The 26,844-nt window shown below is 38.8% G+C and overlaps 1 protein-coding gene across 2 annotated transcripts; it reads left to right on the forward strand.

The window, feature by feature from the left end:
• OGA (O-GlcNAcase) lies at positions 1-26,561 on the forward strand. 2 transcript variants are annotated; one of them, XM_001499535.6, is made up of 16 exons: positions 1-1,196; positions 4,532-4,583; positions 4,998-5,095; positions 6,638-6,768; positions 8,171-8,342; positions 9,444-9,542; positions 10,289-10,573; positions 13,208-13,366; positions 13,837-14,450; positions 14,858-15,032; positions 18,226-18,311; positions 19,267-19,371; positions 20,449-20,534; positions 20,819-21,011; positions 23,172-23,331; positions 24,484-26,561. In XM_001499535.6, exons 1-16 carry the CDS (start codon positions 998-1,000, stop codon positions 24,618-24,620), a joined length of 2,751 nt encoding a protein of 916 aa, XP_001499585.1. In that variant the 5' UTR covers positions 1-997; the 3' UTR covers positions 24,621-26,561. The 2 variants fall into 2 exon arrangements, with proteins under 2 accessions (XP_001499585.1, XP_023496287.1); XM_023640519.2 differs by lacking the exon at positions 1-1,196 and adding an exon at positions 1,498-3,249.
• The last annotated feature ends 283 nt before the right edge of the window (positions 26,562-26,844 follow it).

Here is a 26,844-nt window from a genome sequence, read left to right on the forward strand (position 1 = left end):
AATACAAGGTAAGCTCAATAGGTGTCTGCTGAATGAAGAAATGAACGAATGACTTAATTTTTAAAAGGGGTTAGCGCCAAGCTGGGGGTAGGCGAAAATGATTCAAGGCAGAGGGGTGAGCTGAGCTCCTTGGAATGGAGCTCCTTGGGGGAAGCAGCCTCCTTCACAGAACCAAGCCTGGATCAGCCAACCTATTAGAAGAACCTCAATAGAAAGTAGGTCAGGTTCTTTCTATCTCTTTAAGAACTAGGGGCTTCGTTTCCGCGCCTGCGCTTTGAGAGAGAAAACGCCTCTCTTTTTCACCCTCCCCCTCCTTAGCCCTATAGCCCCAGTCGGCTGCCGCCTCCTCCCATACTCCCCTTCTTCGGGTGGAGTAATGGTCCGTTCCAGGGCATTTGGCTTGTTCAGGAGGGTGGCGAGCATAAATGGTACATTCCATTGCCTTCATTACCTTCCGCTTTTCGCGGCTCCTCGGTTCTAATTCCCCCTACCGAATGAAGCTCAATAGGCTAGCCCAGAAGAAGGAGGGGGAGCCGGGCTGAGGGGACCGGTCTGAGCCGGTCTCCGGCGCAGGCGCAGTGCGGATAAACAGGAAGCGGGCGGTAGAGGCAGCGATAGAAGAGAGCTAGGGGCTTCGGCAGGAAACAGCGAGACAACTGATTCTTGGGAGGGCAACAGAGTCTAACGGAGAACCAGAGAAGAGGCCTTGGCCATCTGCCTCCGGGTACTGAGAGCCCTCGCTCTCCGCTTAGGCTTCCAGCTCCCCAGCTTTAGGCTAAGGCAGAGGCTGACAAAGGGCTCGCTCCAGTGCCGCCGCCCTTCTCATCCGGGCATTTGGGTCCCTGCGGAGAGGGTGGGGGAAGGGCAGAGAGGGAGGGGAAGGAGCAAGAGGGGCGCGCGCTTGGAGCCAAGGTCCTCTCCAGGGCTCCGGGCCGGCAGCCCGACGGACGGAGGCCGAGGAGGACCCGCAGAGGTGGCGGTAGCCGGGGGCAGGAGGATGGTGCAGAAGGAGAGCCAGGCGGCGCTGGAGGAGAGGGAGAGCGAGCTCAACTCCAACCCTGCCGCCTCCGCGGGGGCATCTTTGGAGCCTCCGGCAGCTCCGGCCCCTGGAGAAGACAACGCAACCGGGGCCGGGGGAGCAGCGGTGGCCGGGGCAGCAGGAGGGGCTCGGAGGTTCCTGTGTGGCGTGGTGGAAGGTGAGCTCTCTTGCGCGGGCTGAGGAAGTGTCCTTCCTCTCGCCCCAATACTAACACATTCTCGTCTCGGGGTGGGGGGCGGGGTGTGCGGAGAGGTGGCGGCGGTGCTTTAGGGGACTCTAAAAGAGTGTGGCACTCCCTTGGGTCTGAAATTTGACCTTGCTAAAATGGGAGGAGAGGTGGAACGGTGGGCAAGTCTCCCCTCTGGTTCTTGAACGGTGTCGAATTCCTTTCTGGCTATTAACAAGTCTGACCCCACCCGCTTTGGGCTTTGAGCCAGGCATGCTCCTGCGGAGGCGTTGGTAAGGATCCCAGTGTTAGGCTCTGGGTTGTGTATCTGTGTACCTTGGGATCTTATTCCCTAGGGTGGTCTGTGTTCAAATGGAAAAACGTGTGTAGTGCTGCTGTTTCCACCCGTTGGAAAAAATCAACCCACACAGATGTGATTGTTGGCTTGTTGTAGTCCCGGAGTAAAGAGAAGCACAGTTAGTCTATAGTTTCACAGATTTTTCTTAGCTTAGTTTTTTTGGTGGCCAGTCCCCACCCCTCACCATTTGAAGATTCATTTGCAGCCTAGCAAATTGCCCTTTGCCAATTACTGTGCTTTACCTCTGAGGAATGAAGCTTTGGCTTTAACAGTATCTGCGATACGGAATTTTAATTTAGTGACTGCAGAACAGGTTTAAAAATGCCCTTTTCACCTTCTCCCTTCCTATTTCCATTTAAAAGGGATGATAAACTTTTTTCGTGGTTGGGGAAAATGACCAGAAGATTGTATCACAATTTATGAATATAATGGACAAGTATTCGGCCGTGCATTCTATGGAAGCATGACTCAGTTACATTATTGCTCTTTCCTCGAGTACAGCATATATTTGAACTTTCTGAATATTTTGCCCGACCCGAGGGTTTCCTGGCTGTCTACTTTATTGATTCTGTCTTTCTATATGTAATGGTATGCATAGGCGTAATACTGCATAAAAATTAGTCTTTATAAAAGACCAAAAAAGTATGGAAAAGGAAAGAAGGGTTGCCCTCTTGGATGAGAGCTTCAGCTTTTCCAGTCTTGTCAGCATATATAGAGTATTCATTTGAGAGATGGGTGGTGGTTATGGTATTTTAGATAAAGTTTAATTGTAGGGGAGAACAGACTAATTTGCAGCTACAATAAGGATTGAAACAGTTCAGCAAAGTTAAGTGTCTCTCAGAATTGGAAGATAGAGTGGAAAACTACTTAGGTATTTGGAGTCAATTTTTATAAAAACATAATTGTTTTGTGTAACTTATCTGTTGATATATTTATTGGATTGGTTTGAGTGCAGGGAGATGTTAGAAAAAGAGTCTGTATTTTGTCATCAAAGATCCTGGGGTGGAGGGTGGGGAAAAAGTGTTTGGGATATAGAAATTTTAGAGCTAGGCTAGAGTGAGTCTAAGGAAACTTGCCTGTCCGTTACACCTTCGTAATTGTGGAGAAAAACTGGTTGTGGTTTAAATAAGTTGGTTTGTTTTTCAGAATAGCATCAAAAGGGAACTACTCTTAGAGAATTAAGTTGTCTCTTAGCCGTTGTTCTTCCTCCTTGCCGTTCCCTTATATATTTTCTTGGTGACTGAGCACCAGATTTTTTTTTTTTTAATTTCTAAGTTGGCACCATTCCTAAAGTGGAGGGCAGGAAATACAGTAGATATTACTGGGATTCCTTTTTATTTGTTTTCTTTCCCTCAAAAACCTTTGTTGGTTTTAACTCACGTGTAACAGCACTGCTTCCTCTTTGTGGTGCCACTTACCCGAAACCATGAACCTGACCCTCAAAGAGCAAAGTTAGGGTTACTGAAGATTAAAGTGTTGAAATTAGACACTTGAAAAATGTTTCTTTTTTGTATTGAAGCAGCTCTAAAGGGAAGTTTAATACCTACTCCTTTAAGAGGAAAATGATAATGCTGTGTTCTGAGAAAGCCATAAAGACTGGTATAAAATTTACTTAATATTTTAAATTGCCCAGGAGAGGGTAACATTGAATGGTCACGATTGAAAGTGCTACAGCTTCATGCATTGGTATGTAATGAATTTTTCTTTGGTCTGTCATTGTGGTGCAGAGTAAACCATACTATATAGAAATTGGAACTTAATACATTTCAGAAATTTCAGTTTTAGATTAGTCCCGTGGGTAGACTTTGTGTTTGTGTGTGTAGAGCATTTTGTATTCAAAATGTAATTTTAACCATCTTCATGGTACTTCTAAGAGATCGTCCTTATCTCCCGCAGATGATTAGACTGAGACAGGTGGAGAATGAAGGTTAGGCAAGCTGTGATTAGCACATGAGGGCGCTCCAAATACCCGTTTGGTGCTTATACCACTACTTAAATAAGCAGTCTGCAGGTTTGTTTCCTGCAATGTGCCTTACTAGTGCTTTGCCCCCATCTAGAACACTCTGGAGCAAGTCACCTTCTGAATTTTGACTTGTTGAAATCTTTGCTCTGGAATTGAGATTACTTGAGAGTTTCCTGTTTGGCCAGTTCCACTGTTGAATTTGTTGTGAATGTGTTTAAGCCATTTTTTTTTTTAGTCTCTTTTATTATATCAGGAACTTAAAAAAAAAGTCATCATAAAATTAAGTCAATCAGATTCTTTTTTACTCTGTTCCTGATTTTTTCCCTGCCTTACTTGTTTATTCCCCGCCCCCCCCAAAGCAGTTTGACTCCCCTCCTAGGTAGTAATTGTTGTTATTAGAAGTTTTGGATTACTTTGTTTCTGCTTCTCCCATTGTAAGATTGAGATAATCTTTTAAAAAGTCAGATTTAAGGGACCAGCCTGGTAGTGTAGTGGTTAAGTCTGATGCGCTCACATTGGCGGCCCAGGTTCGTGGGTTTGGATCCTGGGTGCTGACCTACACCCCTCGTCAGCTATGCTGTGGTGGTGACCCACATGCAAAATAGAGGAAAGTTAACACAGACATTAGCTCAGGGTGAATCTTCCTCAGCAAATAAATAAATAAATAATAAAAAGTTAGATGTAAATATATTTGGTGTTTTTTGGCAGTGAAAAGAGATGATGTTTAGCTGTTTTTAAATAACTGTTACATAAGTAATAAGTGTTCATGGTAGAAAAATCAGAAAATTTACCTAAGCGAAAGGGGAATAAAAATCACTTTATAATATCACTACCCAAAGACACCTTAATGTTTTGCTAAATATCCTTCAGATTTTGGTGTATTGTGCTTTTTTTTTTTTTTTTTTACAAAACGAGGATTGAATTGTTTAGTAACCTGGTTTTCTCAATAAACAGTTGACCACATTTTGAAACTTGAAAATAACTTCATTCTTACTTTGAATCTAGGGTTTTATGGAAGACCTTGGGTTATGGAACAGAGAAAAGAACTCTTTAGAAGGTAAATTTTTATTATATGAAAGGAGAGTCTTTAAACCATTAACATTTCCTGTTGGAAGAAACACTAACACTGCATGGGCCAGGTGCAGTTTGATGGTTCTCAGCTGCAGAAGTTATTTTACCTTGGCCTTTTACCTCTTCTTCACCTGGGCCAGTGGTTTTCAGGCTCTGCTGGGGAGGTTGAATAGGTTTTGGGCTTCACCTGCCTTACCCAGAGCTGTTGTGTTTTTACCTAAGACTGTTTAACATGTTGACATTCCTTGTAATATTTAATTACAAAAAGGTTAAAAGCTACTGCCCCAGAATATATTTAGCTTTTTAAGAGATGGAGGTGCTCCAAGAAAAAGAAGAAATTGAGATTTACAGCCTATATATGTTGCCTGCTTATACATTTGTAATTTTCTTTCCTCTTAAGGCTCCAGAAATGGGAATTAAATACATACTTGTATGCCCCCAAAGATGACTACAAGCATAGGATGTTTTGGCGAGAGATGTATTCAGTGGAGGAAGCTGGTAATCTTTTTCTTTTTCATAAATTCAGAATATGTGAAGAAAACAGCTTTATTTTGAATGTAATTGTACAAGAATTTTATTAAGTATTTAATTTTTCACTTTGTAGATAGTTTCCTTATATCTGGTAACTGAGTTAGTGCAGATTGAAAGAATAGTGCTAACAATGCATAGTTATGGTGTGATTCATGGCTATGCTAGTCTGACTGTTCTGTGGTCGTAAATTGTGCTTTCTGACTTTCGCAGTGGTCTGAACAGTAGGCCACTGGACGAAGGTGCTGAAGCAGGGCTAGGCCTAGGGCAGGGCAAGTGAGGCACCTGCCTTGGATGCAAATTTTAAGGGACTCCAAAAAATCAATAATCAAGATAAGTAATGTTTTATGCAATTTTTAAGCCAAAATTAATGCAATAAATTCATGAACAAAATTCCAAAATTTTAAATCAGTATGGGATTGGTATTAACTGATCCTCTTGCTTCAGGGTCAAGTATGGCTTGGTCATGACCGCTTGATTACTTGATTTTATTTAAAATAAAAAAGACCTCACTAGTCCAGGCCCGTACTGAAGTGAAAAGCCATCACAGACCATCCTTGTGTTCTTATGTTGGGTTAGTTACATAAAATTTGTAAATAAGGTAGTACATCACAGAACCTCTTTGTAAATTAGACATGAGGTGCTTTTCTTTGGGGACTTCAGTGAATGGGGAAACATTTTCATACTTGGAATTAAATAGTATAGACATGTAGCTAACAAGATATTTTGTTACAGAGCCCAGCCAAGGCACTGAAGGCAAAAAGTTTTCTTATACTGTGAAGAAGCAATTAAAACTTAGCCCATCTCCATTTAGTGTTATTGTTTACTACTCTATATAATTTAAGTATGTCTTCAACTTAATTATTTCCTGGTGATTCTGGTAATGAAATTTAATGTGGTCAATAATCAAAATATAGTCAAATGACTATCTTGAGATACCACTGAAAGTTATTTAAAGATATATCCTGTGGTAGGAATAGTATTTCACTTAGGAAAATTGTCTATCACATTTTAAAAACTTAAAATCTGTAGTGAATATTTTTCCTGTAGTTAGAAAGATGAGAGGTCAGGATTGTTAAGGCCATCACTTAACCCTGGTTCTTAAGAATGTCTTTTTCTTTTCTTTCAAATTATAAAGTTGTTATACATAGATTGATTTATTTAGGAATTTCACTTGTTCAGAGACAGCAAAAACATACCTCTCAAATACTATAGGAAATAAAAATAGTTTATGTTCTGTAAGAAAATTGATGATTAATTCAATATTTTTGAGAAATGATAATGAAAGGAAGAGAATGTGTTATTGATTTTAGGGTGACATTAAATCACATCAGGTTTGTGCCATTTTGTACAGCCTATTGTCACATTGGACATGACACTTGTAAAATTTATGGGACTTTTTCTTTCTCGACTCATTGTAATGGAGAAAATGACCTCTTACCTTCAGTTGAATGGTGAAGGTTCTTTTAGTTTTCTGTGCTGCTTTCTAAAAACATGGACTCTGTTCTTTAGAGCAACTTATGACTCTCATCTCTGCTGCACGGGAGTATGAGATAGAGTTCATCTATGCTATCTCACCTGGATTGGATATTACCTTTTCTAACCCCAAGGAAGTATCTACATTGAAACGCAAACTGGACCAGGTAATTTCCTTACTTTTTTGTTATTTTTTTCTGAATCAGTCCTTGCAACTAAAGGTTTTCTGAGTTGCTTTTATGATGTTAAAAAGAAACCAAAGTCATACTTCTTTGTTTCTATACAAACTTTTTACTTTAATGCTTTTGATAGAGGGATACTAGGTGGAGGTACTAGTGCTTCTCAAACCAGTTTGCATAAGAACTGCCTTAAAAGAATACCTAGATATGATACTTAATGCTAATAAGCTCCATTCCCAGAAAGTCGTCTTTTTTTTTTTTTTTTTCTTTAAGATTTTATTTTTTTCCTTTTTCTCCCCAAAGCCCCCTGGTACATAGTTGTATATTCTTCGTTGTGGGTCCTTCTAGTTGTGGTATGTGGGACGCTGCCTCAGCGTGGTTTGACGAACAGTGCCATGCCCAGGATTCGAACCAATGAAACACTGGGCCGCCTGCAGCGGAGTGCGCGAACTTAACCACTCCGCCACGGTGCCAGCCCCCCCAGAGATTCTTATACTGACCTGGGGTGAGGACTTATCTCAGAGTCCAGGTGATAAGTGGATCAGAATCACATTCTGAAAAACTATATATTATTGGGTGCTTGACTGAATTTGTGACTGAGATTATAGAAACAGAGGGTTTTACCTGTTAGACATCAATTCTCTCAGTTAAATGGACAAGAAAGATAATTCAGTCTGGAAATGATTGGCTAGTTTCCCAGGATGAGAAGAAAAACCTAATAGGTAAACATGTAAGCTATTGGTGAACCTGATTGGAGTCTAAATTCTGCTTAACACAAATGCTGTACGTCTTTTTTGGTAAAGTAAGTTTGCTGATTTTTATATACATAATGTTTCTTTAGGCAAAGGTTTATATTATTGGTGGCATTAAAATGGCTGGTAAAAACTTTAAGGTAGGTAAATTTCCATGAATAAGCTTTTAATGGGTTATTTTTCTGTTTGGTTAAGTTCTACTATGTTGTTCTTTCTGATTCATTGCCTAGTTAGGTTTATGTGCAAAGGGATTAATTAGGATCAACGTGCCTTTTGGGACTAGAACAGGCCTGGGTTTTTCATATCTTGAGTTTACTTATCATTCATGTTTTTGTATTTTTCTGACTGGACTTCTATAATCAACAGCCGAGAAAGTAGGATAGGCCACATTGAGGAAACTGCTGGAACATATTGGTGTATTACATTCAAACCCAAATGAAAAATGGATCCCATACTTTCTAGATGTAAAAACAATAGGTTAGGCTTTGAACATTCTACTGAGGAAAATATTTGACTTTTTGAGTATCACTGTTAAGTATATACTTCAATATTTGGAATGCTGTATTTTTTACTCTTAAAATGAGCTGGTAAAGGATCTTGTTTTCAAGATAATTCTCTTGTTTTTTTTCTTTTCCTAGGTTTCTCAGTTTGGGTGCAGGTCATTTGCCTTGCTTTTTGATGATATTGACCATAATATGTGTGCAGCAGACAAAGAGGTATTCAGTTCTTTTGCTCATGCCCAGGTCTCCATCACAAATGAAATTTATCAGTACCTAGGAGAGCCAGAAACTTTCCTCTTCTGTCCCACAGGTATTGTATATAATGGCTTTATATTTAGTCAGTCTTCTTGAAGTATATAACTTTCAGTTCACCATGTATGGGCTTTATTGTGCTGTCCCCCCTTCCCTTTGCTGTATAAAGGTAGGAATTCTTTTTCCAGAAGACATTTCTCAAGATCTTAAACTGGAGAAATTTTAGGGACTGGAAGTATATGAGCATTACATTTTTAAGATGAAAAGAGGGATAGTATAATCAAAATGAAAACTAGAAAAAAGCAAATTTACACTGCTTTTAACTTAGTCCCTGCTCATTTCATCCTGCTTGTTCCTTTTTTCTGCCCCTGCATATCTGTATTCTTTTCACTCCTCTCACTCCCATCTGGGCTCTTAATTCCAGCAGTCAGCATAGACAGCTTAATTCCCACTCCCTCATTTCCTTTTTTCCTCTTCCCTTCCTGGTTTCTTTCAGTGAAAATGTCTTAGTCTCTTTTAGTTACCTCTCAAAATTCACCTTTAAGAAATTTTCCTCAGACTTCTTGTTCAGGAAAACATAAATAAGCTATAGTTGTAAGAAATTTTAGACTGAATTTATTTAACTTTGTGTGTACGTCTGTCTTAGAGTATTGTGAGTCATGAACCTTGTCTCAGTGGTCTGATACTACATGAGTGCTCAAATAATGTTTAATAAGATTATGCTGGGAATTAATTCACTGTAAATTATAATTTAGTTGCAGTTGAATACTAATAGCCACGGGCATACTGTTGCCTTCTTTATGTTACGATGTTAACTCATTCTACATTCTGGTAAATGTAGGCAATTCAGAATTATGTAGAATTATGCTAAAAATTCCAGTTATTTCTTTAGTAAACTTGTATTTCTAATGACTGTACGATCATAAGGATTGATACGTACTACTATTGGAGGAAGAACTATCAGATTGTATGAATTGATTTTTTTAATGAATTGATTCTTGAATGAACTATCCACTTGAGTTTACTTCCTTTGGGGCATGCCATGGAGGCCTTTTTGGATGAAAAGAATTTAGAATTGGTAGACATTTTTTTCCCCGTTCAAAAATTGATAACCATTTTACTTCTGATTATTGTACTTAATTTTCCCCTCTACATTCAGAATATTGTGGCACTTTCTGTTATCCAAATGTGTCTCAATCACCTTATTTAAGGACTGTGGGTGAAAAGCTTCTACCTGGAATTGAGGTGCTTTGGACAGGTAAGTCTTTAAGATTTATATGGTAAAACTTTAATTAACTAGGACCTAGAGAAATTGGTTGTTCCAGTTAATTGGATACTTTTTAAAAATTGAGCCTTAACCAGAAAACTTTGTTGTTAAAATTCTCTTTTTTTTTTTACTTCACAAAGTATACAATCTTCACTTAGTATAAAAAACATCTTTGGGGATTTTGCAGTGAATCTGAATATTAGTTACTGCTAAATAATAAATCTGGACAAAACTGGTCTGAAGGGTATTGATCCTAGCCCTTACAAGACTGTTCTGTTTTATAAAATGAAAGCTGTCATGCTAGATTGACAGCTAGTAATCAACAAGCTGTCTTAACTTTTATTCTAAGAATTAAGGGCAGAACCCTTTCCAGAGTTGAGGTTTATTGGGATTTGTCTTATTGAGGATATACTTTATATTATAATGGAAAAAGAAATTGTTTGCATGAAAACTTGTTTCTTATTAACATGTCAGTTTGAGGAAGCTTGCCCAAACCGTAAATATTCATACCTTTTGACTACTAAGTCTGTTTCTAGAAATCTGATCTAAGGGAATATGGCGGGGGGGGGGGGGGGAGGGCAGTAAAAACTGAGTAAAAAGACATGTTGCTGTGTTATTTAAAAAAAAATTGTTAGAAAGTATGCCTATAACAAGGAAAATACAATAAAAAATTATATGCAGTATATTTTGAAGAATGATGTGAGGGTCTTTTAACAAATGGTGGTTATTATTTCTAGGTCCCAAAGTTGTTTCTAAAGAAATTCCAGTAGAGTCCATTGAAGAGGTTTCTAAGATTATTAAGAGAGCTCCAGTAATCTGGGATAATATTCATGCTAATGATTATGATCAGAAGAGACTATTTTTGGGCCCATACAAAGGAAGATCCACAGAACTCATCCCACGGTTAAAAGGAGTCTTGACTAATCCAAATTGTGAATTTGAAGCCAACTATGTTGCTATCCACACCCTTGCCACTTGGTACAAATCAAACATGAATGGAGTGAGAAAAGATGTAGTGATGAGTAAGTAGACTACTTAACCAGCAACCTTGGGAGGGGAGCTGGGGTTAACTAGAGCATTGGCAACTGCACATTTCTTTGTCGTTACAATTTAAGAGGTTTTTTTAAGGTGTGTTGTTTAGGCCTATGAATGAGATATGTGTATGATAGAAGAAGGGCTGAGTGATTTTGGACAATAATAACCTCTTGGCCTCAGTTGTTTGTTTTTAAAATGTGTCTTAGCCTTTGAAGTCTAAGTACTAGACAAGGTAGTCTTTTAGTGTTCCCATTATCCCTAGAATTGTTTTGATTCAGTTTATGTTTTCAGGTGATTTTATTAAATGAGATATTTTGGTTGATTAAATATTCTTATATGAGTCACTTCATGTATCATTTAGATTCAGCTTACATTTATGGAACATTTTCTCATTTTAGACATTGGCTTACTGATTTTTTATTTATGAAAAAGTATTAATTTAGGGGCCAGCCCGGTGGCGCAGTGGTTAAGTACACATGTTCCGCTTTGGCGGCCTGGAGTTCGTCAGTTCGGATCCCGGGTGTGGACATGGCACTGCTTGGCATGCCATTCTGTGGTAGGCGTCTCACATATAAAGTAGAGGAAGATGGGCATGGATATTAGCTCAGGGCCAGGCTTCTTCAGCAAAAAAGAGGAGGACTGGCAGTAGTTAGCTCAGGGCTAATCTTCCTCAAAAAAAAAAAAAAAAGTACTAATTTAGTTCTAAATAAGAGAATGCTAGCTAGTTGTTTATTTATTAACATTTAAACACCTACTGTGTGGCAAGTGCATCTTCCTGGGTGCTAAGGATGCAAAGAATAATGTAGACCCTACTGGATAAACATAGTCTGGTGTTAGATAAAGCATACAGGCAGCTATACTATAGTAATGATAAGTGCTGAGATAATTATGTAAAGTGCTGCAGGAACACAGAGGAGGAGTGATTACTTTTGCTAAGCAAAAGTGGTAAGAAATGATAGAGGAGGGGATACCTAAACTGGGTCAAAGTATGAGTAAAGTTTGCTGGGCATTAAAGAGTTGGTGGGCTGGAGGTAAAAACACTGGACACTGAAAATTTGAAGTTAATCTGAATTTTGGCCCATTTAGGAGAATTGAAATGTCACATTATTACGCTTGGTGATATATAGTTGTATAATTGTCTTCTGTTTCAATTCTGTATCCCTACTTGAAATTCTGTTTATTGAGTTATTGCCTCCCTTTAAGGCTCAGTCATTGTCACCCACCTCTCCCCAATAAAAAACACAAAATTAGGGATATAATCTTGAGTCCCCTCTGTATACATAGTACTTAGCTTCTGCCTCTTTTAAGGCAGAGCATGAGGCACATTAAAGAGGAGTAGACATTAGCCAAACTGGGCTGTGTGCAGGGAAATAAGAAGGGAAACTAAGTAATAGAGGGTTTTGAATACCAAGCTCAAGAATTCAGGCTTGGGCTGGCCCAGTGGCGCAGCAGTTACGTTTGCACGTACCACTTGGCGAGCAATGCTGTGGTAGGCACCCCACATATAAAGTGGAGGAAGATGGGCATGGATGTTAGCTCAGGGCCAGTCTTCCTCAGCAAAAAAGAGCAGGATTGGTGGCAGATGTTGTTAGCTCAGGGCTAATCTTCCTCAGAAGAAAAAAGAGACTTCAGGCTTGATTTTGTCTACCAGTATCCTGGTTTAGAACTTCATTATGTGCTTATTACCTGTGCTCTTATGCGGGATTTCTGTTGATTTTTCCCTTCCTCCCCTCAAGGTGTTTATTAATTTGTCCATTAGATTTTCATAATTAGGCCCATTAAGTTATAAGTCCCTGAACGGTAGGAAATGTTTCTTGTTTTTTGTGGGTTTTTTGCTGAAGAAGATTCACCCTGTGCTGACATCCATTGCCAATTCTCCTCTTTTTTTGCTTGAGGAAGATTAGCCTTGAGCTAACATGTGTCCATTTTTTTGTATGTGGGACACTGCCACAGCATGGCTGGTGAGTGGAGTAGGTCCACGTGTGGTATCTGGTCCCACGAACCTGGACCGCCAACTCAGAGCATGTAGAACTTTAACCACTTAGCCATGGGGCCAGGCCTGGGAATGTTTTGTTTTCTTTTTTCTTTGTTTTTGGTGAGGAAGTTTGGCCCTGAGCTAACATCTGTGCCAGTCTTTCTCTATTTTGTATGTAGGATGCCACCACAGCATGGCTTGATGAGTGGTGTGTAGGTCCATGCTCAGGATCCGAACCTGTAAACCCTGGACTGCTGAAGAGGAGCATATGAACTTAACCACTAAGCTGCCAGGCTGGCACCCGGAATGTTTTCTTTATGGAAAGCATAGTGCCTTTAACCTTGCATTCCCAATAATTGCTACTCAGTGGACATTTATGAATAACTTTTCCAGTGATTGTGAAATTAGTGGTTTTTATTTCACTTGGGATTTTACATTTAGCATGACATTTAGATGACTATTCTAGGTGAAGTGATGCAGTTAAGGGTCTTGGTCATGTTTCCATTTTTATGTTTAAGGTTTGTTCTTGTTCCAGTTCTCTGCTTCTCTGGTTGTACTGTAACAACTAGAGTTTTGCACTTGTTCCTCTCACTTGTCAGGAGGCTTTTGTAATCGAAACTGTTTTTGTGCTGTTTCTCTTTTGCAGCTGACAGTGAAGACAGTACTGTATCTATCCAGATAAAGTTAGAAAATGAAGGCAGTGATGAAGATATTGAAACTGATGTACTCTATAGTCCACAGATGGCTCTAAAGTTAGCTTTAACAGAATGGTTGCAGGAATTTGGCGTGCCTCATCAGTACAGCAGTGAGTTTGGCCTTTCTTTCTCAGGGGGTTGGATCACATGGTTGAGTCATAAAGAACATTTGTGATGTGCTTTACCTCAGGTCCACCAAGCAAAATGAAACGTAGGGACCTAGAGAATAGGGTTTTTAAAATCTTACTTTAGGTCTTTAAATAGCTTTTCTTTTGATGGAATGCTAATTTTTAAAAAAAATATCTTTTTTGAAATAATTATTTAAGTATTTTTAAATGTAGATCTTCAAAAGAGAATATAATAATAGGTGTTGGCATGTTTAGGGATGTTCATCATTTGTTTCTTCTCTGTTCCTTCCCCGTCTCCCCAGTGGTTTAGAGAAAGTGCATTTTTCCTCAGGGCTCAAATTATTTGGAATCTCAAATTGAGGTTCTGCTTAGAGATATAAGAAGAAGAAAACATTTCTGGAATGTGTTCTATTTCTAATTCTGATTACCTTTGTGGCAATTTGTTTTTGTAGGTAGGCAGGTCGCACACAGTGGAGCTAAAGCAAGTGTAGTTGATGGAACACCCTTAGTTGCAGCACCCTCTTTAAATGCTACAACTGTAGTTACAACAGTTTACCAGGAGCCCATTATGAGCCAGGGTGCAGCCTTGAGTGGTGACCCTACAGCTCTGACAAAGGAAGAAGAAAAGAAACAGCCAGATGAGGAACCCATGGACATGGTAGTAGAAAAACAAGAAGAAACAGACCACAAGAATGACAATCAAATACTAACTGAAATTGTTGAAGCTAAAATGGCAGAAGAACTGAAACCAATGGATACTGATAAAGAGAGCATAGCTGAATCAAAATCCCCAGAGATGTCTATGCAGGAAGATTGTATTAGTGATATTGCCCCGATGCAGACTGATGAACAGACAAACAAGGAGCAGTTTGTGCCAGGTCCGAATGAAAAGCCTTTGTACACTGCAGAACCAGTGACTCTGGAGGATTTGCAGTTACTTGCTGACCTATTCTACCTTCCTTATGAGCATGGACCCAAAGGAGCACAGATGTTACGGGAGTTCCAGTGGCTTCGAGCAAATAGCAGTGTTGTCAGCGTCAATTGCAAAGGAAAAGACTCGGAAAAAGTGAGTATGCTTGATTTACCCACTTCTGTAGCCTGGATGGGTCCCCTTGCTGATGATATGGAGGAGGTCTTAAATGAGTTCACTGGTAACTGGCAGAAAATAGATCATATCTTAGAATGTGTTCTGTAAAGTGGATGTGGACTTCTCTGAATCTGGTACATACAGTTCCACAGTTTGACTGTATAGTTAGGAATGAAAGAAAGAGAAAGTTGATTTTTTAAGGAACGTTTGTCAGTTTGGGGAGACAGACTTTCATTGCTAGTTTACAGAGTTTGAGCGTGGTGATTCTTTAATGTTTAGGATAAATTGCAGGTACTTGACAACATAAACAGCTTAGTCTACAACTGTGTTTTAGATTATTTTGTTAAGCTTGCAATTTTTTGAGTCTTTTTATTGATGTTCAATAGATTGAAGAATGGCGATCACGAGCAGCCAAGTTTGAAGAGATGTGCGGACTAGTGATGGGAATGTTCACTCGGCTCTCCAATTGTGCCAACAGGACAATCCTTTATGACATGTACTCCTATGTTTGGGATATCAAGAGTATAATGTCTATGGTGAAGTCTTTTGTACAGTGGTTAGGTAGGTGCACCAGGAATAATCTCTTCTCCTCAGATGTATTGTCACTTAAAACAAAAGACAGATTATCCCACAGGGAGAAAAACATTTAGGGAATTGGTGAATTTCCAACTCTGTTTAAATTCTTTGCCTAGATTTCTTTCAGACGGGTAGCCATTGTTGCAGAGTTGAAATGCAAGTCTCAGTAAATACATCGAGCTTATTGATTTTTCTCCCTTGGGCTAATTCAGCATAAATATCTTGAAAATGTGTTAGAAAGTACTGACTTTAACTTGCTCTGACTGAATGCTTCCTGGATGGAACCCTGTATACCACTTTTGTCTGATTTGGAGATGAGACACTATGAATTGTGACTCTGTAAGCTCTCTGCTGCTTGCTGTGTTTCGATAACATTAATACTGTGTTTAACAGAATAATTGCCGAAATGACCTAAGGGGCCTGGCAAGAGGAAGCCATCCTCCCAGCCCTGTGCGCATGCGAGCTTTAGCGGTAGGCTATTCTGGTGCTACTTGGTATTATTTCACATGATTTTTTCTTTATTCCTCTACCAAGTAATTGGTTTTAGCAGGGGATGGAAATTGTAGTCCCCTAAAAACTCTGCTTCGTTAAATGGACTTCTGTATGTCTCCTTTGAAAACAGTGATTTTTTGTGGAAATTCTCAGACTGGGTAAAAAGCACCAGCATGGCCAAGTTTCTCCAGGGACCTCATTTTATTTTCAGGTTTTCAATCCAGCTATAAGGAATATGTAATGGACTGACTTGCACACAGCAGGCAGCAAGGCTAACTGACATGTCATAGTTTTCATAGTAGTCACAAATACTATGATGGGTTACATGGTCTTGGTTGTGAAATAGATGTGCAAAACACTGTGAGCTTAGATTTAGGAGTAGTAGCAATGAGATTTCTCACTTTCTGCCTATATATTTTTGGACTCATATACTAAAAAATAATCATTTTCCTGTGATACAACTAAGTAGCAGTTTTAGTAGAGTCTCTGATTGTTAATTTGAAAATGTAGAACTTTGAGTTCCTGTATATATAGCACAAGAGGTAGAAGAGAGGTTTTAACCTCCTCTTGTTAAAAGGCTCCAAGATACCTCTTCTCTGTGATGAATGTCTGCTCTTAGGCTCAGGAATAACCTCTACATTGGTTGTTGGATGACAGCATTTGCCTTCCAGGCTCCTGGCCAGGGAATTATAATTAACCTTTATACAGATTTAAATCTTAAATTTCCAAAAAGAAATCTGGATTATTGAGCTTGATCAAGTATCGCTTAAAACATTTGATATCCAGTTTTTAATTCAAGAATTATTAAAAGTTAAATTCTTGATTATATACAGTATTGTTCCTTTTTCCTCTCAAGCTGTGCCTCTGTACTGTGCAATTATGGAGGTAGTTTTCCCAAATTGTGTTAGACAGCTGTTATACAATCTCAAGGTCAGAGCATTTTAAAAGTTTTAAGTAATCATCTTAGCATACACATAGCTTTACACAAAGCTCACAACAAGGAGAATATTTTCATGGTTCCATAGTAATTTCAGGGAGTTACTGATTAGGACTCTGTTTTCCTCCTCTCTCCAGTCCAGCTGGCATTCAGTCCTTTAAAGAATGTGGCTATGCAGTACTTTTGGTTACTAATGACTTCTATTATCTTCTTCCCCATTGTGTACAGATGGGAGAATCCTCAGCACAAGTGTCTACTACTATTGGATGGACAGCGGCAGATGTTCACAGCGCGTCATGATTAATTAGTTTAAATTGAAAGGTTCTATCTGTGGGGTAGCTCAGGTAGATTTGAGGGCAGTAGGCATGAACTGAAGTCACGTTTGCGCAGCGACTGAGGCATTAACCATGTTTTCATTTACACAGCTCTTCGTACATGCAGCTTTTTATTGTATAGTTGGAAGTGCTAGTTATGTTGTAGTCTCAAAGTAGGGGGTAGGGGAAATTGGCTGATCTTAAAGTTTGAGAAGTATAGTTTTTTCTGCAGTGTAAATTTACACTGAGCTATGGAATGGGGCAGGTTCTCTTCATAGCCTAAATTGTGACCCTACTGCATATTTATTTTACAAATATTACATTATATATGTTTTCTAAAAGTACCCCTACCCCTAAAAAATGACAAACCTGGATATAATCTCTTAATGGGCCTGAATTGTCAACAAAAAAAATTGGTTTGCTTTGGGACTGTCTGACTAGCACACTGTATCTTGTACTGATGAGACTGTTAACTTGAACAGGAGGTAGAATGCTGTCTTCAAATGGAAAAGAACTATATTGCGCTGCTTTATCTTGTCAGAAGACTAGACAGGTGATTTTGATTTGGCCTCCAAATATTTGCCTTTATCTCTTATTGTTAACTGCCTTTATTGCCTGTGAAGTTGGTTAGTGGTGACCTTAATGCTGACTTCTGGACCTTGAGGCATGCCACTCCATTCATGTGTTCATTGCACTGCTGAGATGATAATGGTCCACCAGAGGAGCCAAATACTGTCATACTTTTAAGAACAGTATGTCTTAGCTTTGGACAAATTAGGAGCATCAATCTGCGCTCCTTAATTCTCAGAAATCTGTCAGACTGGTATTATTAATAACCAAGTCTGAATTTGGATTTTCCTTGTCAGAAAAAAAATGTAGGTCTCATTGTGTTTTTGTTGTCAGCTTGTTGAACAATTTCTATTTATTCTTCTGATCTTAGTTTTCTGACAAGATTAACCCTTTCCCCCTACTTTTTCCCTTTCCTGTACCCTTCCTCAAAATGTAAAATGTGACTTCAGAGAGGTTTAATTCCTTCATGGGCTGTGATAATAAAATGTCTCATTTTCTATCGTTCATTTCACTTTATACTTACTGTAATTTCACTACAGAGCAAGCAGCTGGCTTGATTTTTATAGCTATATCTAGGGAATATATAAACTTGACCCAGAAAACTTGAGACTTACTTTCCTTTCAGTAATTAAAGAAAGGGTTAGAACTCTTTAACAGTGATTATTCATTAATCAGAGGAAGGAACATTAGTATTGAAATTCCATTATGAATTTAAAAATATTATTATCACAGCCTTGTCCTGAAACCCTGGATTATTATTGTTAGAGAGCTATTTCCACAAAGTGTTTGTTAGTTTGTTGGACGTTTGAGACCCCAGGAAATCCCCTTTCTCGTAACGTTCTCCGCTTGGATCTGATCTCAACAGGGTGTCGTAGTCATTCTTCAGCACAGTTCTTAATTGGAGACCAAGAACCCTGGGCCTTTAGAGGTGGTCTAGCAGGAGAGTTCCAGGTATCAATATGAATTCACAACTGAATTGACATTTTCTTTGTTTTATGAGAATCCTTATGTTGCGCATCAGATGGCTGGAAGGATTGGTCTGCCGAAGGCTTTCTAGTCCCAAATTCAATTTAGTTAACATAGCTGGATTTTAAATCAAATTTTCCTCCTCTTTCACAGTAATTTCTGAAGGAGATGCTGCCAATTCCCCCCGCGCCTGCGAAGCGCAGCGGCTCTAGGTATACACTTCACATTGTTTCTTTGCAGGTCGCACAGCATTTTAATCTGCGCCCGCAATGCACAATGCGCGCATGCTTGTCTGCCAGTGGAAACTCCATGAGCAAAAAGGATCAATAATAATGCAAGTGAATGGTGAAAGGGCTTTTAGATATTTTCCTAATTACTTATAAATAAAACTTGAAAGAACGGTCCATTAGTGAACATTTGAACAAAATATGAAGCTTTTTTTGATGTTGGAATTTGTTCATGGACTTTTCAGGTGCTCTACTTTTCTCCCCCCAACAGGTGCTCTGCTGCGCACAGCAAACTGAAGCGCATTGCTTTGGGGATAAAGCTTCTCCTGGACAGATAACCCTCTTCAGACCAAACCTCTCCTCCTGACATTCTGTTCTGCCATCTTTTAGTAGAGAGATGGTCTATATAAGATTGGTTTAAGAAAAAAGTAGATTTGTCATAATTCGAATAGATTTTTTTTTTACTGTAAACTTAAATCCCCATTAATATGCCACTAAATCTGTGTAACTCAGTTTGGGTAATTTCTATTCAGAAGCACTCCCCTCCCTCAGCAAAGAGGTGTTTATGTTAGTAAAGCATAGTCCACCCCTCTTCTTTAGGTCTGCCTGCAGTAGCCAGTTAATGTTAAGTTGGTAATCTGCAGTGCACACCCATTTAAAGAAATGGATATCTTCCCAACACTAATCCATCTCCTTTTCTTTTCTTTCCACAGCGTTTGCTGCCAATTGATGGGGCAAATGATCTCTTTTTTCAACCACCCCCATTGACTCCTACCTCCAAAGTTTATACTATCAGACCATATTTTCCTAAAGATGAGGTAATTGTCTACCTACCGACTTGGTGTATAGTTATGGTGCACACTTACTACATTCCTTTGACCTCCCTGGTTAAAAAAATCAGTTCTCTGTCTTAAAATACGAACTTAGATGGAGGAAATTAACTAAAATACTGAACACAGAAGAAGATATATTTAAGGAAAATCATAAGGCATTTAGACTCATAATATCTTGTGCTAAGTTCTTTGGTTCCTCCCTTAAAAAAATCTCGGGGGGGGGTGTTGTGTGTATACACACAATGGAATGTACTCAGCCATAAAAAAAGACAAAATCGTCCCATTTGCAACAACATGGATGGCCCTTGAGGGTATTACGTTAAGCAAAACAAGCCAGATAGAGAAAGACAAACACCATATGATTTCACTCATGTGGAAGATGAACAAACGTGGACAGAGAACAGTTCAGTGGTCAGCAGGGGGAGGGGCTTTAGGGAGCAGGCATGGGGTGAAAGGGAGCTCTTACATGGTGACCGACAAATCATAATGTACAACTGAAACTTCACATTGCTGTAAACTGTTACGACCTCAATAATAAAAAAAATGCTGAGTGAAAAATGAAGAAATAGAAAAACAATCAGATGAAATATATTCAGAGTTAGAATTACTAGTCTATGTGTCTAAGTGATATGTTGTCCTTGACTGATTTTCTCCAATATATTAGTATTTTGTAATTTTTGGTTGTGAAGTGTCTACAGGCTGTTGACAATCAGCTACAGTAAAAAGCGACACTGTTTAAGACAATAGCATGTTTAAAACATTTTGAATACATAGGAAATAGAGACTTAACCTCATAATTTGCTAGATTTTGAATCCACTACTTAGTGCCTAAAACTATCCCCTGGAAAGTACTTCTCAGTGTTTACTATAACCATACTGTTGTGTACTGGTTTTACAAATATGACTCAGTAAATCTTTGTTTAACAAAGCAGAGGTGATATTTATGACAGGCCAGACATTTTGTTACTCCTCCTCTTAGAAGTCCCTTGTGACTTATGAGTCATGTTGTTAAATTCTGTTGTCATTTTTTTGATGTATTGCTTAACTAGATTGTATTTTCAGGCTTCCGTGTACAAGATTTGCAGAGAAATGTATGACGATGGAGTGGGTTTACCTTTTCAAAGTCAGCCTGACCTTATTGGAGACAAGTATGTGATGAAGTGTTTGGATTTGTTGGATTTGGGAGTAGACATTTCATAGCCAGGTTTATCAGGTTGAGGGGAGGTGATGACTGGAAATACAGTTTTTTAGAAATCCTGCTTTAGTTTTAATAAAATTGGAGTATTAATATGTGTGTATATTTTTAGTTTTTTCTTACAACCTATGTAGTTTCCATAGGTTGTGATTCAAGTGCATTGGTCCTTACCTCACTGAAATCTGGAGTTTTGTGTCAGTAACATAAACTCACTCTAGCCTCTTTTCTTCTGAGCAGGTTAGTAGGAGGGCTGCTTTCCCTCAGCCTGGATTACTGCTTTGTCCTAGAAGATGAAGATGGCATATGTGGTTATGCCCTGGGCACTGTAGATGTGACCCCTTTCATTAAAAAATGTAAAATTTCCTGGATTCCCTTCATGCAGGAGAAGTATACCAAGCCAAATGGTGACAAAGAACTCTCTGAGGCTGAGGTAATACACAAGTTTAGAGTTATACTATGGAAATTTTTAAAATAAAGTACTTAATTGAAAAATTAAGCAGATCATCTTAAAATCTCTGCTTTCTAAATTTCTTACAGAAAAAAATTCTTAGGGCTTATTCTTTTCTGTTTGTTTTGGTGTCCCTGAGTGGTCATAAATTAGGGCTTTTTCTTTCTTTCTTTCTTTCTTTTCTTTTTTGCTGAGGAAGATTCACCCTGATCTAACATCTGTTGTCAGTCTTCTTTTTGCTTGAGGAAGATTCGCCCTGAGCCAAATGTCTCTGCCAACCTTACTCTCTTTTGTATGTGGGTCGCCTGCCACAGCCTGGCCACCAACAAGTGGTGTAGGTCTGAGCCCAGGAAGTGAACCTGGGCCACCGAAGCAGAGTGCACTGAACTCAACCACTAGGCCATGGGGCCGGTCCCTGGGCTTTACTCTTAGCATGACATTTTCCAGTGTTCCCTCTGTTAGGACAGTTTTTGATTTGGAAGCGTTGTTTTAATACTTATTAAGTAAAAACACAATAGGGGCTGGCCCCGTGGCCGAGTGGTTGGGTTCGTGCGCTCCACTTCGGTGGCTCAGGGTTTTGCAGGTTCAGATCCTGGGCGCAGACATGGCGCCACTCATCCAGCCGTGCTGAGGCGGCATCCCACATGCCACAAGTAGAAGGACCCACACGTAAAAATGCACAACTATGTACCGGGAGGCTTAGGGGTAGAAAGAGGAAGAATAAAATCTTTAAAAACAACAAAAAACACAATATAGACAATTAAGCTTTTTTTCCTTCCCTGTTTCAAAGCACCAGACTTAAGGATGTTGTAGTCTCTTCTTTGGGTACTCAGGGAAATTTTAGGTAGTTAAAATCTCTCATTTACTTGGTTGTCAGGAGGCTAACTTGCTTTCTCAGTAATGCATTTCTCATTATAATTAAAAAATTATAGAGGTGAGCCTCTCTGAGAGTCAGTTTTCTGATAGGAGCACTTGTTATATGTCTGTCCTATCCCAACTTCAGTGAATTTTTCCTCTAAAAAAAGTGTCGTGCTCCACATTGGTCAGTTTATGATTATTTTGGTTTCTATGTCAGCATACGCATTTTTTAAAATAGTTCCTCCTTGAGGATAATTTTTGTGCTCAATAAATATTTTGAGATACAGTCATGCACCTCATAATGATGTTTGTTCAACAACAGACTATGTATACAATGGTGATCCCATAAGATTAGTACCATATGGCCTGGGAGTGTAGTAGGCTATGCCTTCTCGGTTTGTGTAAGTACACTCTTTCATTTTTGCACAATGACGAAATCACCTGACACATTTCTCAGAATTTATATCCTCGTTTTTAAGTGATGCATGACTACATATATTTGGACTCTTATTTGTGACATTGTCTTTTTCTTCCATGTTGCTCCTCTTCCCCTTTTCTGAAATTCTCTACTCCTCTCTGTCACACCAGTGTATACTCAGATTCTGTCTATAGTTTATTACTTTTTTTTTTTTTTTAACCTTCTGTCCCTAGCCAGATAACCTGGTAATAAAAGGCTAGTTTGGAAGGCCTCACTTACTTGGAATTACATTGACACTGACTGCAAGATGCTGATGATTGAGCTGTTGATGTGTTGCTGTTCCATATGTGACAATTACAGTTTTCAGCCTAGGAACATAACTGTTTAAAAAATTACCAGTGTGTCTTTACAAACATTTAACCTAAAATTTACCATTTTACCCATTTTTAAGTGTGCAGTTCAGTAGTTTGAGGTACATTCACATTTTTGTGCAAGCAGTACAAACTTAAAAACATTTTGTTTTGAACAATTTTAGATTTGCAGAAGTTACAGAGAGAATACTGTATGTCCCTCACCCATCATTACTATAAATTCCACACTTCACTCACCAGTTTTTCCACTAATGTCCTTTTTCTGTTCCTGGATCCAATCCAGGATCCCCCATTACATTTAAAGAAACTGCTTTTAAAAGTGAAAACACTTCAGCTAGAATTTATAAGCTAATTAATTTTGCATGTGATAATTATATAATGACTGAAGTTATTAAATATTGCTTTCCTTTTCCTGTTGCTGAGTTGTCTAGTTGGGATATAGATATATAATGAGTAGCTACTACCAGTCAAGAGAGTCTTTCTAATTTTTTACAGAAAATAATGTTGAGTTTCCATGAAGAGCAGGAAGTGTTGCCAGAAACTTTCCTTGCCAACTTTCCTTCTCTGATAAAGATGGATATTCACAAAAAAGTAACTGACCCAAGTGTAGCCAAAAGCATGATGGCTTGCCTCCTGTCTTCACTGAAGGCTAATGGTGAGTACCTATTTGTGGAGCTGCTGGTGTTTGGGCTAGGTTGGGGACGGGACTATATTTTAGTATAAAAAGAAAAGTGAATTTACATTCCCTTGCCCACCATTTATGGTTTGGCTTCTGAATTATTAGTGGTGCAAGAATTACATGTATATTAATCATTGAAAAATGCTTCTCTTTTACACTATGAATGCTTATTTTGAGCCCCAGTTAAATGTGAAATGAATACATGAGGTTATATTTATCTTGCCAGGAGACTCATAAATGATAGTTGAAAGGTAAATGAACCTTGGGGAGAAATCTCATTTAGGAATTCAGAGTCGCTGACTTTTTTGAGTTTATCATCTAAATTCACTCTTCAAAAATACTTTGCTTTGACATTAATGGTATAAAAACTTTTTTTGTGAAGAGCCAGCTAGTAAGTATTCTAGGCTTTAAGGGTCACATACAGTTTCTGTTGCATATTCTTTTTTTAAAGAATCTTTTAAAAATGTAAAAAAAAAACCTTTTTAGCCCATGGGCAATACAAAAATGGGCAGCTTGTTGAGCCCTCATTAGAGGGTTGTCGATCATGAGAATGCACTTACTGTTGCATCTTTATATCATTTGAGTCACTGGTGTCCCTTTTGTGGGATAATTTAAACAACTTTGAAGAAAGCATAATTCTCAGTGTTGTGCTTGGAACTGAATCATGCAGGTATATGAGATATGTCTTAGAATATACAACACATTCTGGTTATACTGGCTGGTGACATAGGCTGTGATCCACTCTGCCCTGTGCAAAAGATTTTCTTTCTTGGAAGAGTTTTACTCACTGTTGAGTCTTTTTTAATTGAGGTATATTTGACAATTAAGAATTGTGTATATTTAAAGGTGTACAGTTTGATGATTTGAAATACATTCTGTAATACTCACCATATTCAAGCTAGTTAACATATCTATCACTTAAGATAGTACCACTGCAATATTCAGTGTTGATGAATATTAATATTCATTGAATAGGAATATGAATTTTTCAATTGTGGTAAGAAATTTAGGGGCTAGTATACACAAGCTCCTATGATCTATTTGAAATATATTAAAGATTAATCATAATTCATATCCATAATTCTACTAAGTGACATTTACATTTTTTAATATTTGTTTTATTTCTAGGCTCCCGGGGGGCTTTCTGTGAAGTGAGACCAGATGATAAAAGAATTCTGGAATTTTACAGCAAGTTAGGCTGTTTTGAAATTGCGAAAATGGAAGGATTTCCAAAGGATGTGGTTATACTTGGTCGGAGCCTGTGACATTTGTCGGTGGCTACGAACTGTCCGAAAGTCTCTTAACTTCACCTGGTGGGTGGTGGGGTCTTCATACACTTCGGCCTCTGGAGTGGCAACAGATCAGCCAATTGGGATTGGAAACGAAGACGACTGTGGAAAACTCATCTGTCACACTTTGAAACTACTCGCTGGCTGGAAGAAGATAGCATTGCTGCACATCCTTTAGGACACAGATGTGGGCCTCTTTAGTGGGTCTTGTGTTAGGTGCCAAGACCTCTTACATGGGCTTATGGGGGGGGTCTTCAATAAATGTAGTCAGCACTGTTTTCTGCATCCAGTGTGGTTGCATTTCTCACCTAAGAGTAATCAAAATTGTTTGTCATCCTCCTTGGCTTATTGGATGAAATGTCTCATTCTTTTGGGACACGACAGGAGAAAGATTTAGTGAGTTTTAGAGGCTTCAGGGTAGAGATTCCAAGTGGAATGGTTGTGGCATAGTTTAAGCTGAATAAATGACTTCGGTTTGGGGCAGTTTTCCTGCTTTTTGTAAAGCCATGGCCAATTGTCTCCTGTAGTGACCATTGGTTCAGGCATATTGTGCTTTGTAGGGACAAATGTGCAGTTGTTTGTGTCAAAAGCCTAAAAATTACAAACTTGTAAATTTTGTGTATATAAACTAGCTGTAACCTGACTATCCTTTGTGTTTACTGTTTTTATAATTTTTTTCCTTTTGAAAATGAAAGTGTGGTTCAGGATGGCACTTTGAATAATGTAAATCAGTGGGAGGTGGACTTTCTTTACTCCGGTCTTTTTTTTTTTTTAGAAGTTTTATTATTTTTAAAGTGCCTCCCACCTAGGGCTAGGCCATGACCCTTTGGGTACGAGAGCCTAACTTCATAGGACTCAATCTGTTGCAAAGTGCAGTCACTTCTGGAAATTAACCTTAATGCAGGTCAGCATGTGAAATGTTAGTTTTGACATATGTCAAGTAGCATTCAGGGATTGATTGGTCCCGTTTGCCCTCAGATCAGTTGTCCTTGAATTTCAAGACCTGCTACTACTGGTTTTATTAAATCAGAGTATTTAATTCTTGCATGTTTGTATCTAATTTTTAAAAGAAAGAATGAGCACACTTTAACCAATGACTTACGGTTACCCTTTTTCCTTTAACCATAGATTCTGAAAGCTTCATGTATTTTAATTTAGATTTGGTGTTTTTAAGGGTTCTGAGCATGAGGCTAGCAGGTAATCTGCAGGATTCATTTGTTCATCATGGCTGGCTGACTTCTCCATAGATTCATAACAGTATTTTTTATCTTGCTTCCCTGCAATTTGTATCAGCTGTTTAACTTTGAGCTGAGGGGGGAGGAGCAAGGAGAAGGAAACTTGAAACATTTTCCCTCATAGTTCCATCAGTGTGGGCTTTGAGAGAGTCTTGAAGCATTGTACCCAGTGGTATAATGACTTTCAACCGAGGCCGAAGAAAGGCAAAACCTTTAACTGATAGAAGGATATATATGGAATGTTGGAAAGCTGGAACCAAGTGTATGTTTTCAAGGGCTGAGGTGAAGGGAAGATTTGTACAAGATAGTGTTTAAAACAGCTTAATGTCATTTGATTTTCTCTTTACGTTTTGTACACTAATGGACAATTCTGGCATTTTATCTGGAAAATTTCAGGGTCAACCTCCTATGGAATCAGGATTTTTAGCAAGTTTGCTTGTGACTTTATCTTGGCTTTTAGTAATCACTTTAGCTGGTCCTCTGGTCACAGATACTATGCTGTCCAGGCTATACCTTCATCACTCTAGGATCTTAAAGTGCTATGTTACCTTCTGGTTATGAATATTTATTAAGGTTGGAATTACATTTCATTGATTGTTTAGATCACAGTTCAGCTCCTGTAGAAAACAACTGTAAAGCTGTCTGAAGACCATGCAAGAGGCAAAATAAAACTTGAAGTGAATGTGTGTAGTGGTGTACTGTGTAAACCTGGTGTCCTGTTTCTGCCTCCTACCTTTTCTCCTGCTCTTCATGCCTCACCTACAAGCAAGGATTCCTCCTTTTTACAGCTGTTCCAAGTTAGGGACTGGATCTTGAAGGCAAAAGGTCAAAGCAGACTAGTTTTTGGCCATGGTTATCAGTTGAGTGTGGATTAGTGCAGCTAGTTTGAGTGAGTTCCCGCCAACTAATAGGATAAGTAACACAGTTTGCTTGATTCTTTGGTCAAAAGGCAAAAGATGGGGGGA

Source organism: Equus caballus, chromosome 1, assembly GCF_041296265.1.
Source record: "Equus caballus isolate H_3958 breed thoroughbred chromosome 1, TB-T2T, whole genome shotgun sequence".
NCBI lineage: Eukaryota > Metazoa > Chordata > Mammalia > Perissodactyla > Equidae > Equus > Equus caballus.

Coding starts and splice junctions, on each gene's coding strand:
- OGA (XM_001499535.6), top strand. CDS start 998: ATGGTGCAGAAGGAGAGCCAGGCGGCGCTGGAGGAGAGGGAGAGCGAG. Junction 10,574..13,207: donor GAGAAAAGATGTAGTGATGA/GTAAGTAGACTA, acceptor TCTCTTTTGCAG/CTGACAGTGAAGACAGTACT. Junction 14,451..14,857: donor AAGGAAAAGACTCGGAAAAA/GTGAGTATGCTT, acceptor GATGTTCAATAG/ATTGAAGAATGGCGATCACG.